We start from the raw sequence: 16,841 nt of genomic DNA, 5'->3' as shown, positions 1-16,841 counted from the left end.
GACAACCATGCTTAACTTTGACCGTCTCAGAGAATATAAAACGAGATGAGAACGAGACAAATGAGCCGCTTACTCGACGCGCATATGTTGCCAAACACGAGACGCGGTGTGAGCCGAGCGGTCTGCCACGCAAGAGGGAGACTAGTTAAGTGTAACACGTCGAGCCCCGTCAGGTAATTACGGCACGTCTCCGACGCTGATGTCTAATTAGACAGCTCCGGTGGGAGTCGCATGCGCCATGTTAGATTAAGGCACCCAGTCTGGGACTTACTTCACACGTAGAAAAACGCGACAAACACGCCACGTGTGAATTTGCGTGGGATGCAGCCACTCGGTTAATACGTCGAGATCTGTCCATACCGTTCCGCTGATTCTCATTGGCTCGAATGACTTCTTTCCAAACCCGGGATTGAACTTTCACCCTCATCTGACCTCACAACCACTTAACAAGTGTTAAGGTCATCCGCCGTTCATTGCGTGTGTGTGTTTGTACAGGCGCGGGGATTTTACAGTCGTGACGCGAGGTAACTGCGACTAATTCGCCGGCCTACTGTGAACGTCTGCCGCAATTAAGGACAAGTCGTGAGACGACTTGTGTTTCGTTTGATGTCGCTTTTCGCGCACGTTCCGTCGCATCTAATCGCTGTTAAGGACCGGTTCTATCCTAATAATCTTATCGTGGTACCTAACGTCAAGTTCTACAAAACACTAATAAATTCTCTACGCGGCGAATCTCCTCGCCACCCCGATCTCTGCTAATTACAGCCATATAAATCAGCACTTGTAATTATGCTAATTAGCCCGCTAACTTCCTCTCCGAAGCAGATAAAAACAAAAGGCGACGGTATCGGATGATGCGGCGCGTTAACGAGCTTGTCAACTTATCTGACACGCGCTAATTACTCGGCGGGATTCCGTTTGGGAGGGGCATAGTTGGTTTTAAGGGTTGCCTGTGACCTATCGGCCCTTTTGGAGTTGTGATTCAACTCCCGTTCGATTCTCAATTGATTCCCAAATGATTCGGTCGTTCCAAGGTATTCATTTCCTACAATCCGACAGACTGAGAGATGAGAAAGAGATCAGGTACGAATCCCAACGGCGCCCGTGTTCCGCCATTTGACTCGCTGCTGCCAATCACAGATGCTAAAATGTTGCTCTGTGCATGACTACCACCTGCTGTTTACCTCCATCCTCTCCCTCCCCTCACGTCTTTCTTTCTGTTACTGTCTGCCGCTTGGATTTTTTTCCCCCTCTGAATTTCATCTAAGAAGACCTCCTGTTGGATTTCTTATGATTTGTCCGGTATCTCGCCTGAACTATTTTGCAGCTTTTTCTTTTTTTTTCTTGCCTCCCTCTTCTTCCTTTTTGTTCAGTATGCACTGCTTAGAGGGCATCATTACAGAGCTTGTATTTGAGTCATTTTGATTTAAGCAGCCAGACAATGGCCTGTTGATTGAAGCAACCAGAAGGCAGACAATAGGGTTCTATGGCACATAATACGCCACCATTTTCTTTTTTTTTCTGAGCTCCCCGCTTTCAGAAAAAGGGCCCCGGCTTTCTATTGTGCCTCTCACGGAGAGAAAGGAAAAAAAAAAATCAGTGCTTGGGGAGGAGGAATATTTTCCCGTGGTATGTCATTATTTTGCAAATTTCTATTATCTCATCATGTTGTCTTCATTGTAATTGCAGCTAATTAGGAGGCTAGTTAGGGAGCCCGGGCTTTGAGGCTGCTTCTGCTACTGAAAGGAGCCCACCGATTATGGGCCCGACAAGAGAGGAAGCGGGAGAAAAGGGGAGATTAATGCTGTTACCCAGGAGACACTGGCTTCCATCTGCGGGGAACAATGCAGTTTTGTTTTCTCCGGGATCCTGCGCAGATCAACAGAATGGGCTCCAGCTCGAGCCGGGCGACAATGCCCGATTCTGTCTTTCCGAGCCTTTTTGGGCAAACGGTGCCTCCCCTTTACCCCCCCCCCCCTCCCTCCCTCTCTCACCCTTTAACTCATCCATCCCCGCCTCACCTACCCTGTCGCCATCTTGCCACCTCTGTTCATCGAGCCCTGACTAAAAAGCTTAAACTGACTGAGCCCCAACCGCCCCCCCCCCCTCGGGTATTCCCGCTATCACATGAAAGCGACAAGATGCATGGCTGAAGTTCCCAGGTTGTGGGAGGTCGTGCCCTTGTCACACAGAGCCGCAAGGTTTTAGTCCTCAATCCCTTGGCGAGCTCCAAAGCACTTAATGAAATAATATACTTTGTCGCTTTGGTTCTTTCTTCTTCCCGTCGTGCTGTAAACAAAACCCCCCACCTCACGGAGGAACCCCCCCCCCCCAATACTTTCCAAGTGCAGGGCCCCTGGGGCCCCTGAACACTTTTTCCTGGGAACACAATGACGACCGGAGCCCAGTTTGGTACAGTACAAACAGAGAGCTCAAGCAAGGCCCGGAGAAAATGAAAGGCCTTTGTCCGCCTTTGTCAGGACACGGCAGAAAGCGAGAGAGGGAGCGAGCGCTTGCCGATCAAAAAAAAGAGACAAAAGCAAAAACGCAGAGAGAGAGGAAGGAGACAGCGAGCTTGTGGATCACATGACTCGCGAGCATTGTGATCCCGAGTGAGGAGCATCTCTCCATCTGGCCAGAAATGAGAGAAACAGAAAAAGGATATGGAGAGAGAAAGTATTGAGTAAGTGCCAGCGACATCTGCTCCCGTGGGCACAACAATATAACTCCCTGTAGATCAGCCTCGCGGTCATTTTCAAAAGCCCGATGGTGAGCTCTCAACAGATCCAAGCTAGTCAAAAACATAGGGACCAGTCCAGTCCTCTCACAAGTCATTCGGGGAATCTCCAGTTTCAGAATGACTGCATCACGAAAAATCATTCAAGTCCTTAATTCACTTTTCTTTGACATTTAAGTTCTGACAGTATGAACACTTTTTTTTTTTTTTTTTTCTTGAAATTGCATTTTGTCTCGCAAAGTTCTTTGCACTTAAACTGTTTGCTTGAGGGAGATTCCCAGAAGAAGTCCCGTGTTGGGCAAGAATACGTTTGCATTGATGTCCGGGAGGGGAGGGGGGAGTTTCCCCATTTGTTTCTCCTACGTTTAATTTTATTAATGCCACATGATCTTTTCTCGCAAACGCTGTATTGTTAGAACAACTCACAAGCTTTTTTTTTTGGATGCGGTTCCTGCCGTCGTCAGCCCAAAACACCTGATACATCCATACCATAATTACGGAAATAAATAATAACTGGGGGGAAAATAAAAACATGGCGGCTCTGATATGGTGCCATATGTTCAAATGATAGATTTTTGTCAACTGTATCGCTGTTGTCTCGAACAAATGATTTCTTGGCGTAGGGACGACTTTTTTAAATTGGCAAATGGACGGCTTGGCTCTTTTTTTGATTCCGATTGGCGTTTGAAAAGTTGGAAGGGACCAAGTTGTGAAGTACCTGCGTGTCAAGAAAAACAAAAAGCAAACTTTAATCAAACGGCTGGAGATCCGAACAGATTCTGAACGGGCGCAGACGAGGTAATCTGTGTTGTTGAGGGACTGCGGCGTGCCCCCTCGGTGGCAGCCCCTCCCCCCTCCGCTACGTTTAATGCTCAAAGTGGAGAGGGCGACAATCTTCCCTCCTAATTTCGCATGTCATCTCCCTCCAAAACGCTTCAAAGCCGAGGCCCGTGCCAACGATTTTTCCCGCTCCCGGAGTCGGCGCCGCCAGGAAATCGCTTCTAAACAGGAGCTCGCGACGTGGCGAAGAAGGCTCGAGAGTTTTTACTTTCAGATGTCACTCCAATTGCGCACATCTGCGACGCCACCGTGCATCTGCTCGCCTCGCTGATTGAACCCGGGACAGAAAACATCCTCATTATCGCCGGCGACGAGCGAGCGACGGGACTTTTAATACAATCGCGCCATGTTGCTGCCAATCAACGTATCATTATTTTAAAAAAAAAAAGTGCTGTCATACAATACACGATTTGTACAGTCGATTTTATGGCCAGATTTGCTTTACTGATTACAATAGGAAGTTTTATCACCGCCGCTCTCGACTTCAGAAGGAAATTGTACACGAGTCAAGTAACACATTAACTAGACGATTTTACAACAAAATATATTTGCAGGGTAAACACTGGCAGCCATGCACCAATAAAACATTTCAGTTGACATAATTCACTGAGATAGCCGACGGAATATTTCTGAGGGAAAACGACACATTTGTGTATTCCAAAAAATTGCAGAAAATACTTTTGACAACTAAAATTACCCCCGCAAAAATAACAATAATAAATTCCAAGATAGCAATTTAAGTGTCGCCACCAGTATCGATACCTGGTATCGGTACTTACCCATAATTCACCGAGATAGCCGACGGAATATTTCTGAGGGAAAACGACATTTGTATATTCCAACAAATTGCAGAAAACACTTTTTATACCAAAAATTACCCCGCACAAAAACCAATAATAAATTCCAAGATAGCAATTTAAGTGTCGATACCAGTATCGATACCTGGTATCGGTACTTACCCATTAAAGTAGTAATGAATATTAGCATGATCAAAAACAAAAATTCTTGATTTAAGAAACTTAAGTAGCCTGCCAGAGTCAAAAGTCCAACCAATGTTTCGTTGTCATCGATCAATCAGTTTGCTCTTTTCAGGTGACCGGAGCCTCTGCTTCTCACCCGTGACTGACTGATGAACCGGTGATAAGTGGTCACCGTGGAAACGGTCGCTAGCGTTTAATGGCCTCCGTCTCCAAGAAACAAGCCTTTTCACATCAGCTGCTTCTGACTCAATACGGTTAAAATATACTTTTAAAATGTATTCTAATGACTCACAAAAGTACAACCCCGCTTCCATTATGTCTACGAATGATTTCTGAGTAAGAATGGATTCTAATAAAAGGGGGAGGTGCGCCATCCCCGGCCAGCTGACTTTCATTTAGTGTGTTTTTGCGCCATTAGCGGGCAGGGGTTAGCAGGGGTGAGGTCGTTCACCATGTTTAATAGCCACAGAATGGACTGTGGACATAGTAATAGACTGATAACAAACAGAGAGCGGCGAGGAAGTGGGAGGTGGGTCGCGAAGAATAAGTTGAATCGAAATAATACCGTATTTCTCATCGATTTGACAATTTTATTCCCTCATGACTTGGTAGAATAACTTATGCAGACAAACAATGGCACGAGCAAATTAGGCATCACCTTATTGCCTTTTTTTTAATGATACATCTTTCAAATATTTTTATGTAAATATTGTTCTAATTACATGACAAGTGAGGGCAGTAATTTAGGTAAAGATTCAAAACTTGTGGCGGGGCTAAATGATGAAGATGGCGCGGTGGTCTAATGACGGCGCTGTCTGCCGAGAGCGGAACACGGGAGGGAATTAGTCGTCATTGCATATCAAAGGCTGATCCATTAGGGATTCATGGTAGGGTCTTCCTAATGAGAGAGGAAGGGGGAGGGGGGGGGGGACCGGTGTGTGTTTTGTTTGCTTGGGTCAGGTCCTAATCGCACCTTCACAATGACCTGCTTTCCATGTATTGTGCTTGTGTGCCACCACGCAGGTGAGTTATGAGTTTGGTGGAACCTGGTTTATTGTCTTATGTTGCAGACCCACCCCCAAAATCCACAATATTGGGAAATCAAATGAAATTTTAAACTTATTAAAGACACAATTTGAAAAAAAAAAAACATTGCTTACTTCCTGTTCTCCTGCACGGACTTCAATCAAAAGATTTGATGGAATTATTGGAATATCCATCCCTGGAAAACAAAAAAAAAGTCCATTTGTCAGTTGCTAACGACTAACATACGATTAGCAAACGGAGCAGATCGAAAGAGACTAATCGATGTCGTATTTTTGCTTGACAGTGTTGTTTATTGCCTCTAATTGATTATTATTTGAAACAAATCTTTAAACTGATACATTTAGTATGATAGTAAAACTCAATTACAAATAAGTCACCCGCGTAACAGCTAGCAAACATGACAGGCTAACAAAAATTAGCATCAGTGTTAAGCTAACACTCACTGCTACTTTTACGCAGCAGGAATACATAAAAACAGAACATACGACAATATTCCGATGTTTTTTGTGCTTTGGGGGGAACGACGACTATTACGGGAGCTCAGTCGGGGACCTTCTCTGCCTCTGCCGAGTATGTTCCTGCACAAAGCGGTACAACTGTGCAACTCTAAATCTAGACTCCCTGTGAAATCCTATAAAATACGATGATTTCGAAATCAGCAGTATTGGCGGATTGTCTTTTTCCGTCTGTGAAAAAGGTGCGCCCCAAGTGCCGCATTTGTGCCTCCGTGTCAAAAGAACGCCTTGGTAGACGAAATTAGAGTGGCACGCACGGCGTTGCCAGGACCCTCTGGCAGGCCCGGTCGTGCCTCTCGCTGTGGCACGGCGTGGGCAGAGGTGGCGGCGAGCATCCGGCGGCTTTTGTGTGACACACCAGATCAACGGCGTTCACGCGTGCTCGGCGGCGCACAATGCGCACCCACCTCCACATCTTCTATCACTTCCTCACCTCCTGCACCGATTATAGCTCTCGATACGCACGTTTGTGCGGTCGCGGGGACCGATTGGCGATGCCCTCTGTGCCATCTGCGGCGCCAACCCCCTCAACCTCCCACCCGGCCCACTCATCACAAGGGTGGGCTTAACCATCTGTGTGCCAGTGTGTTCCCACAGTGAGAACAAAAAAAAAAAAAAAGGGAGGGGAGGGCAACAATATGCACAATTGCATTTTTGATGTTTAAATAAACTATGGTGTCATCGCATACTAAACACGTCAACATATGGCATGTAATATGAAATCATAGAATGTCATACAAAAATGTAAATAGAGTACATATGTCATAGTAGGAGGTTTTTATGGTGCTTTAAGTTATCCAGAATTTGCGAAATTTTAAAATTATTAAATATATATATCTATTTGTGTGATTTATTTTAAAGAAAATCGTACAAAATTTTCAATTTTTGGCTAAGAAGCAAAAAAAAGAAAATGTGGCAAAAAATCAGCAGTCTAAAAATATACACGGAATTTTGTCAATTTTTATTGTTATATTTCTATTTTTGCTTAAGACTAAATTCCCAAATAAAAACTCCTTAGAATCACCTAAATCTTAAAATTTGCTGGCCCATTCTTGATTTTTTTTCTCCCTAATAAGGATAATTAGCCACAGATAAAACGTTTAACATCAATCACTCAAACGTGGAAATTCTTTCCCTGCTGTGTCCAAGCAACCGGATTAATTTATATTACCAAACATTCCTCCTCGGGTTACTCCACTTGATACCATTTGTCTGACTTCACGCTGCTCCCAAGCGTAAACTTTAATTCCGATTCCACAAGTCGGCAACCATTTGAAATATTCGCAATTGTTTACGGCCGAAAGAACGATATTATCCACGCTGGTGTGAAAAATGAAAGCCCCAAACGCGGCTAACGTCGTCGGGTGGCCTGCTGGACGGGTGTACCTGCGGTGATGGTTAATGGTCGGGACTCAAAGTGGGACGCGTCAAAGGGATGCGGACCGAGCGCGACGTCGGGCCTCATGTAAATATCCATGTAAATATCGTCCACAGCATCAGAACGCGCTGACTTGTGTTCGGGTAATGATGGCGAGTGGGTGTAGGCGACATGCTGCTTACCGTGGGCAGCCGCCTTGTGTGATGTTTGGATCTTTACGAAAGGTAAGTCGACTTCTCTTTTTGTTTTTTAAATTGATGTCTGGCAACTTATTTATTTTTCCTTCCTGCATTCTTGCAACAGCAAGTAAGCGCACATTGTCCCCTATCGGGGGGGGGCGGGGTGATGAAGGAAGGAGGTACTCTTGCGTGGATGCGATAAGATTAGATTTTCTTCCATCTGTGACATAGAAGAAAATGGAAGTGGATTATTTAAAAGATGACAGAATTAAATTAAAACTAGTGGGCGTTATTGTTAGGCAAGGAACAGTGGCGGCTTAAAAACGCGTCGGCTCAGCCGAGCCCCCAGGCAGTGGATAGCGCAATCTCTTCTCTCTTGTTCTCACCCAACAGTCTTCAAAAAAAACATCTAAACAGCCTTCCAGGACCACAAAGCCCGTGTAGAAAATCAGCAAAAGATTTCCCTTCTCACTCCAGATTCTTTTTGCGCCTGTTCCTGCACGCGTTGTCCTATTCCCTGAGAGCAAGTACACTACTGCCAGGGCGCATCAATCCAAGGGTTGAGCTTGTGCTTTGACGTGGAGGAAACACAAAGTGCTGAGATTTGGTGCGTAAACATGTAAAAAAAAAAAGAAAAAAAAGCAAGTTGCCAAATCCCCCCTTTCAGACCAAAACTGAAAAAGGCAACATCTTGACAGCTTTGAGATTCCGAGGGGGGGAAACAGCGAAACAAAAGATACTCCATAAGTACGTTTCAATTGGGTTGATGAACATCTACATAACGTTCACGGAGGCCGCTGACAATCGGGGAAGCCATTGTTGAGGGTTACCGCTGCGGCGCTTGCTAGTTAGCGATGCGATAAAAGGCCCCTGGATTGGTCGCCGGTATTTGTATTTTAGATATTAATCATGAAAAGCTAGCACATCAAATACTCTGCTGTATTCAAATTGTGTAGTATTTTTATTTTTTCTCGGTTAATCATTCACTTTCCAGTTGTCGTCTATCCGTTAACCCCGCCGCTTCTTGCATTGTCTACTCCAGCCGCACAATACCAACAAACGACACCAGAAGCAGCCTAATTAACCGCCTTCATGTTTTCAAGGAGAGAGCGAGACGAGACGGACGGGGGGAAAAACAACAACAACAAAATCTAATCCGGCTAATTACTAATGAGTTAAGATTTGCACAAAGCGTGCAGATTGTTAATTAATTTCCCGTGCAAGTTCGTCGTCACTTTTTTCCCAGCAGAATGTTTTGTCCACCATAAGCCCTTTTCGCACTGCACTTAGCGCCGACGAGTCTATGGTGCTAGCATGACCGTATTTGGAAGTGTTAGCAAGAGGATTAGCGCGCTAGTGAATACGACCATGAGTGTCCGGAGACCCCCGTTTCGGGATTAACCGTGCGCTGGCGTTAAAAGATAGCGCCTCTATCTTAATAGCCCGCCACTCATGCCTTCACATGAGGCTCTCGACTGTCCACCCACGATAAACCGACTTCACACAGGACGTGCTCGCCCCCCCCCGCCGCTCGCTCTTCCGCTACTTCAAAGTGAGGTATTGATATCAAAAGTCACGCTGGGATGGAGATAAGCGTTCGCACCACCGGCAATTGTTGCATATTTGTCAAATAGTGGCGAGTTTAGCATCCGTATTTTTCCAACGATAAGGTTATTTATTTTCTTAAAAATCAGGTGACGACTTGACTCATTTTCTCCGCATTTTTAGTCGTAAACCAACTCGCTGTTTTTGGTGAAACAAAGTTTCCCATTCCGAATATTTTCAAGATTCTCCAGAGAACCTTCTGATCATTTCCCATTTGTGTGCAAGAGATCTAGTGTTAGCTAGGTTTGTTTACGGGCCGTCTCCCTGCGCCCCTAATGCGCTCCAGCTGTTCGGGTCCCCGTCCCCTATCAACGGTTTCATTGTAACCGACCGTGTGTGCTTTTTAGTCGACTAAAATATAAATCGAATGAATGAATTTCCCCAATCATGGAAAAATCTCTTCTAATGTAAACTAATGCATAAATGAGGTTATCATTTGTTTCGCAGCTTTTATTTATTTTTTGCAGGGTCAAGGAGAGCTGCCGTTCCCAATCAATACCCCGTTTAGTGTTGGAATGTGATTCAATTATTCCGGAGCGGAGTGTATTCTTCCCATTTGACCGTCAATTGGATTAAGTAAATAGAAAAACGAATGCACCTGATTGTTGTTGACTTTGGCATTTTCATATTGCCTGTGGAGTGGGGAGGAAGTCGGACTCGGTGGTTTTAGGAACCATGTGTAAGGTGCTCATTCATTTTTCATCTTCCACTTTTTGGAGCGTTATAATGGCTGCCCAATGATATGAACCTTGACCTCCATTTTTTTTCACCAATCCAATGGTCTTGTTTTCCAACACTTCATTATGCAATCCAAACTTAAGTGTACAGTGACAAAACTGGCTTCCCACCCTCCCATTCCGCCCATTTGTGTGTGTGTTTAAGTATTACAGAAGTGGCAGTCTGTCAACTCCGCTTTCCTCTCCACTCGCTGGAACAATAGCTGGATTGGCCGTATGTGTGACATGCAGACCACACACCACTAATAGTGAGTGACAGCACAAAGAAGCAAAGAACAGCGTGCACCCCTGACACACAACATGTACAGTACGCACACCTGAGGACACAATGGGTGTGTGTGTTGACGGGCTAAGGTGTGTGTGTGCGTTCATGCATGAGAGCGGCCGGCCGGCCGGCATGTGTTGAAAGTGTTCAGCTGTCTGCTTATAAGCAAATGAAATGCACACAGAAGAATCAATTGACTCATTCTGGAGGCATCGAAATAAAAAGGACGGTTCTCGGATGTGTTTTATTTCAAAGTTGTGGGAAAACGTACCGGGCTATTCACACTATTCTTAAACCTGGACGTGAAAATGGATGGAGTCTTAATTTTTTTTTATTGCCACAGGGATAACCACATTCAGACGAAGACGGCTTATTATGGTCCAAACGTGTTTTTCATCACCTATAAGAAAAATTAATTGGCCTCTTTATTGAGAAATTCAAATTGTATTCCCGTTCAGAAGAAGAAACAACGTGAAATCGTTTTTTTGGGATGTTTGCCCGAGTAGAAAATCTGGACCTGTCGATTGTAAGACTGCCGGTTTCCCCGAGGTCCGAATCAGTTGCTGGTCCTCAGTTTGGAACCTGTCTTGACCCGGATTGATGATCAAAACATCCCAAATTGCGTCACGACAAACCATGTGACACTTTCATTGCTCGCCAGAATGTAAACAGGACGTTGTTTTCTTTTTTTTTCCCGGGCCTTTGAACAAACAAACATTTTTGATAGATGATCTTGGACATTATTTAGCCGACGCTAACTGCTAATTTGCTAAAGTGTGTTTAAGTTTCGAGGAGTTACGTCACCAGAAATATTTTCGAGGCCGGTGTGATCTTATCACGACACCTCACCTCATCCTGTCAACCGTCGATGCTATTGCTATTTTTTTTTCATTTTGCACTCTTGCACTAATAATCGCTCAGCTTGCAGATTAAAATCTCACCGCAAATGCGACAGGAAGTGAATGTGTGTTATTGACCTCGCTTTGAATCTTGCTGACGACTCTACGATGCTTTTTTTTTTTAATCTGTCAACCATCCACTTTGTCATCATGAGAGTTGGATGTGAGGAACTAACCATCCCTCCGGACTTTTCCCTCGTGGATGCAGTGAGTCTACCTCGGCTGCTGGCCCTTTAAGAGCCGGATCTCGCAGTCCACAGCCAGGGGAGGAGAAGAGGAGGGACAGCGGCACAGAACCAGAGAGAGAGAGAGAGAGTGCAAGAGAGGAGGAGGGAGGGTGTCAGTCTGAAAGTGTGTGAGTAGAGCGAGCGAGGAACACACACACAGTCGTACGCAGAAAGAGAGAATCGGCGGCGTGTGTGAAGGATCACTCCTGTCCCGTCTTGTTCTGAGGGGAGACCTACCCAACCCGGTCCAGTCAGTCGAGTATTTTTTTGGGGGACTCTTTTATGTTGTTGCTGTCGAGAGAGACGGACCCTTACTCCAGCATGCTCACTGAGCCTGAGCTACCTCAGGAGTGTAACAGGTACGTAAAACACACACACACACTTTTTCCGGCTGATGAGTGCGAGGACCGAGCGGCGGGACGTTGTCAACTTGTGCGTGGAAAATTTTGAAATGAATGAATGTGAGGTGAATACTGAGAAATCCTTATCACCTCGCCTCCACTTTCATCACTTTATTTACATCTCACTTCCCCTGTTAGGTCATCATGTGCGTTTCTTCTAAAATCTCCCCGCACTTATCGCGACGATCATTTTCCTGTGGTTGTTACTTTTCAAAAAAAAAAAAAGTTATTTTTCAACATGTTACCGCCCCCCACCCCACGGCGGGTTTATTTTTCACTTAATCCCACGTTGTAATCCTATTGTCCAATGCGCTTGTTTTCCTCATGCTAATCGCTTAAAGGTGCGAAGCGTCTAACTTTGCCCTTTTGCCACACTGTCAACACAAGTGCAATAACCGCACAGCTCCCGTGAAGGCCAGATGAATGTTTTAATATCATAATACCCGCGCTTTTAATACGCACACACCTCACCCTCCGTGCCTTCTGCGTGACTTTTATTGCATTAGTAAGTCTCCGTCTGTTTTGAAACTAATCTTTTGTTCGCAGATAAACAGTAGTTGAGAGGAGGCGGCGGAGAAGAGGGAGAGGAGGGGAGGGGGGGGTTTACAGGCCCCTAGAATTAAAAACACATTTAGATGGCGGCGGAAAAAAATAATAATAATCAAATCCGGTAAAGTGATTGAGAGGCGGGTGAGAGAAATATAACAACAGCGAGGGAAGGAATTAAAAATTGAAAGGATTAAAGGGGAATGTATAGAGATAACTGCGGGGATTACAATGATTTAAGTGGGGAGCACTTAAAACTCGTTGCTTTCCAGTAATGCACTCCATCATCACCGTGTGTGTGTGTGTCGGAGTTTCTGGTCGGGCCTCGTCAATGTGCCTCGCGATGTAAGTGGCTTCATCACACTCTTGCTTCTTCTCGTTACTTGTGTTTTGTCTTTTTGTCAAAATAGGTGAGTGTATTTTAGCGTGCGGGGAAACTTTGTTAAAGTTACTGGAAGCTAAGAAAAAGTGAGACGGGGCTGTGTGATGGAGGGAAGAAGAGGTAGAAAGGTGGAAGGGGTCGCGGAGGGGGGGGATTTTTCAATATGGCGTTAAGGGGGGGGGTGTTGCTGGTTTTTGATTGGCAGTTTGAAAACGACGCGAAAAATTATTTCTTAAAGTTTTCGAACTCCGTTATTTTGAAGAAAAAAAAAACGGGAAAGTTTGGTGGATTTCTTCGACCTGTATTTTTTTTTTTGGTCTGTTTAAAAACTTGCCGTGCTTTTTTTTAAACGGGGGAGATTAAAGTGATCTGCGTGTGTTCTCCTCGTCCGGCCTCCCTTACTTTCTCTTACACACACACACACACATTTGCCACACACACATACACAAATTTGGACTGGAGGCCATTGTCTCTGGGCCATATTGTCCGTCCCCGGAGAGTCTTGATAACCGTGTCTCCATCCGCGGAGGAGGAGGGAGTACGAAAAAAAATACCAATGGAGAATACTAAGATCCCCGCCCCCCCTGAGCCCCTTTTCGGACCCACCACAGGGGTGAAGTCAGCTGACCGTAGGGGGGAAAATCGGGGCCATTTGGGGTTGTGTTTGTGGATTGATACGTGTGGTCATATGACACGGGAGGAACCAAGTGTAGGGGGGGGGTCACATGGTCGGTGTCGAAGTTCAGCTAAGCAAGGAAGGGGAGGGGGGGGGGTCCTAAAAGTCACTCTCGGAAACATTCATCCGCCGTCGTGGTCTTCCGCTATTTCCCCCCCAATACACACACGGTCCCTTCGGCCTACAATAGGAGGCAGTGTTGGAGGTTGCGAGGTCCCTCCCAGAGCTCCACAATGAAGCCTCTGTCTTTCCAGGTAGTGTGTGTGAGTGTGTGTGTGTGTGTGTGTGTGAGGCAGCCAGAAAGGGAGGAGGTCAAAAAAAGTGAGGGACAAATGAAAGAGAGCAACCAGTGTGTGTCATTTGGAGAATGAGCTCACGTGTGTGAACGTGTTGATGACAGTGAGACAAATGTCGCGACTCCTTCATGGATTGCTTAACAAATAGCAAAGTCGGCGTAACAATGGAAAAAGTCGCTCGCTCGCTCAATAAACACCGTGCCGCTCACTCGCCTCCTCCTCGCAAACATCAAGACAAGAAGGGGAGTGCACGCCTTCCACCGGATGCACTTTTCCCTCTCTCCGTCTGTCTCCTTTCAAACGAGCCCCCTCGCTCGCTCGACCCCCCCCATCCCTTCAGACACACACACATTGTCTTCTTCCTTCGATATTTTCCCACGCGCTGTCTTCACTCGTCTGGACTTTAAAGTGATGTGGCAATGTCGATTTTCTCTCAATTTTCCGGGGACTCGCTCCTATGTTGAACGAATGCACACAAACACACACACACACACACGGAATTTAACACACACATGACCGTCCCTCCTGCGTGTGTATGACGTTCAGTTTAGTGCGTTCACGCCTTTTGTCGCCTAACAGCGGGGCCAGTTTCGTACCTCTTACACAGTGGACGCTTTGTGTGTGTGTGTGATCAGGGGAAAATCCAGCATGCATTGCTAAGAGCACAAAAATGTTACAGTGCACTTATAAATAGTCTGACTCGGGACGTTGAAATATTCCGATTGTTGCTTGAGTTTGTCCACTTTGTTTATTATTGCCCGGCGCTACAAATAGATATTAGACGATTTCCTTAAGGGGGAGGGAAACGGTGACCTTCTTCCAAGCAGCTGATTGTGGGGGACTGTAAGTAAGACAACACCGGGGGGGGACGGATAGAGACGTCGAGATGGGATAAAGGGACATCGGGAGCAGGGGGGGTTTGCTTAAATTCCCGGCTGAGGTGTCACACAGATGCAAAAAGGCCCCAGGCTCAAATATGCCCCTCAACTGGCAACCCGGTTCCACAATCAAAAAGGAAAAAAAAAAAAACGCTTTGGGGATTCGACCCCCCCCACCTCGCACGCGTCCGGGATGCACTGCTCGTGTCACGGCAGAAATACGGCTTGTAATCTAAAGCGAGGCCGTACATGCACTTGACTGCGTGCGGAATTCTCCAGAGGGGGCTCCCACGCTCCCCTGAAAAGGAGTTAACAAGAGCAGTTAGCGCCATGATGATGTTAGCAGCCAGCGCTAACGCACCAGTCAGACTTTTCTACGCGTGTCGATTTTGCTGTGACTCGATTACGGGGGGCCCCGGCGAACCGGCCCGGAGACGGTTATCCCGTCGTCCGCGGGCGATTACCCGTCCGGTTAATGGACGCGCGTCCCCGTTGCGATTAGTGATTTAGCGGCAGTGGACATATGTGATATGAGAGCGACTTAACGGAGGAGCCGCTAATCATCAAAAAAGCCAAGGGGGAAGTGGCGCTCTAATCTCGGTTTAGTGCTGTCACCGGTTGTGTGTGTGAGCCCGTGTGTGTGTGTGTGCGCGTTTCGGCCGTCGGTTTGTGTAACGGAGGAGACAAACAACAGATTAGATGCGTGTTTTTTGATTTGATTGGATGTTTAAAAATACATAGAGGGATGCGTTGTCATTTAAGTCGTCGCACTTTTTCAGTCGTTCAAAAGGTTTGGAGTCACTTATTATTTTTTTTGGGGCGGCTTATCGATTTTGATTTTTACTATGGGTGTTGTGCTTGACATGTTAGCAGCAAAAATTAGGCTAATATTTTTTAATTATTAAGAGGCGAGGGAGGGGCCGAGTGTCGTCAGTGTTAATCCGAGCATTTCCGTCGTCGTAACTAAAATATGACCAATAATGTTTTCCAAATCCTCCCATTTTTTTTTTTTTTTTTTTCACCCCCGGATGGCGGAGCGTGTGTGAGGTGATTCAAAGGTGACCCCGGCTGCGTACGCCCGTGTGTACATAGGGTTACGATTAGGCGGAGGTGTGTGCGCGACACAAGGGGACGTGTGTGTCGGTCGGTGTGTGTGCGCCAAACAAAAGGCCTCAGTGTGAGCCAGTGAAGGGAGGCAAAGTAAACAGGCAGTGATGAAGACAGACCTGCAGTGTTGGGGCCTCTGTTGTGTGTGTGTGTGTGTATATGTGTGTGTCTGCACTCTGGTTTGCACAGCTGGGTCACATAGGATCTTGTGTGGATGGAGTAAGACAAAGATTTCGACCCACTTGTCATTATCTCGAAATAACTCCGTTTACTCATAATGTCCGTAATCCTACGCACGACTTTTGTCACGGACGCAACTTGCAAGCGGCGAAATCTGTGTCGACTTCAGTGTCGCACATTGGGCTTTGTTGACATAACATTTCCCGCACTCCGGGATTCCAAAAATGTCACTTTGGTGACATTTAAGAAAGTCGTATTTTCCAGGCCAAAGCGACAGGTATAGCAACGAAACCGAAACCGGCCAATGAGAAGTCAAAGCAAGAAAAGTATTTCCGTCAACGTACGAAAACACGACCGAATGACTCGTAACTTTGCCCCTCACCACATGTTTCCCTTCCCCGGAGATTGTTTGACTTTGGCTGCCATGAGGTAAATAAGCAACGAATTAGTAACAGGGGCTGCTCGTCGGCGCCGAGCCAGATACTCCGTCCAAAAGAAATCCAATCGAGGCTAATCACTTCAGCGCGGACCGAGCGAGAGGAAATGATCAGAAGTCGGAAACCTGTTGCTTCTTTTTACGAATCCCTCGCATACTCCTCTCCGGGAGGCGGCCCGTTAGCTGCCTATTACCCAGGGTCATCGTCGCAGTGGCTTCAAGGCTGACAAGTGCATCTGAAAGCACTCAGCCGACGCTGAGAAGCACATTAAATTCTATTATTGCTGCATAGTCACCGCATCCCTATTCAGCCTCTCCGAGGCAAATTTTACCTTGCGAGAGACAGAGTTCACCTAATAGATGTGGCTTTATATCCTTTTGCTTCTTTTCAAGGGAACAAAGCCACGGTAACAAATTGACACAGTGGGGCTCTTGTGTTGCTAGCCATTTTCCTTCAGTCCCCCTATTGTCCAGAGGTTTTCATAAACGCATTTTATTGTCAGTGTTCATACTGTTCCCCCCCTCTCCCC

General features: G+C 46.1%; 2 protein-coding genes across 25 annotated transcripts in view; both read left to right on the top strand.

Annotated features, from left to right (window-relative positions):
• Positions 1 to 16,841, top strand: part of LOC119117275 — a 376,942-nt gene that overhangs the window by 83,528 nt on the left and 276,573 nt on the right. The window lies entirely within an intron of this gene.
• Positions 11,479 to 16,841, top strand: part of sox5 (SRY-box transcription factor 5) — a 45,959-nt gene continuing 40,596 nt past the window's right edge. For 5 of the 7 annotated variants that reach the window (XM_037243296.1, XM_037243298.1, XM_037243294.1 and 2 more), the window contains exon 1: positions 11,481 to 11,768. In XM_037243296.1, coding sequence (XP_037099191.1) covers positions 11,692 to 11,768 — 77 coding nt within the window. In that variant the 5' untranslated portion in view covers positions 11,481 to 11,691. Of the gene's footprint in view, positions 11,769 to 16,841 lie in introns of all 7 variants that reach the window. The other 2 variants (XM_037243300.1, XM_037243297.1) reach the window with 2 other exon arrangements.

This window comes from Syngnathus acus, chromosome 23 (genome assembly GCF_901709675.1).
Source record: "Syngnathus acus chromosome 23, fSynAcu1.2, whole genome shotgun sequence".
Taxonomy (NCBI): Eukaryota; Metazoa; Chordata; class Actinopteri; order Syngnathiformes; family Syngnathidae; genus Syngnathus; species Syngnathus acus.
The sequence above is the reverse complement of the archived record's forward strand: the minus strand, read 5'-3'. Positions and strand labels throughout refer to the sequence as shown.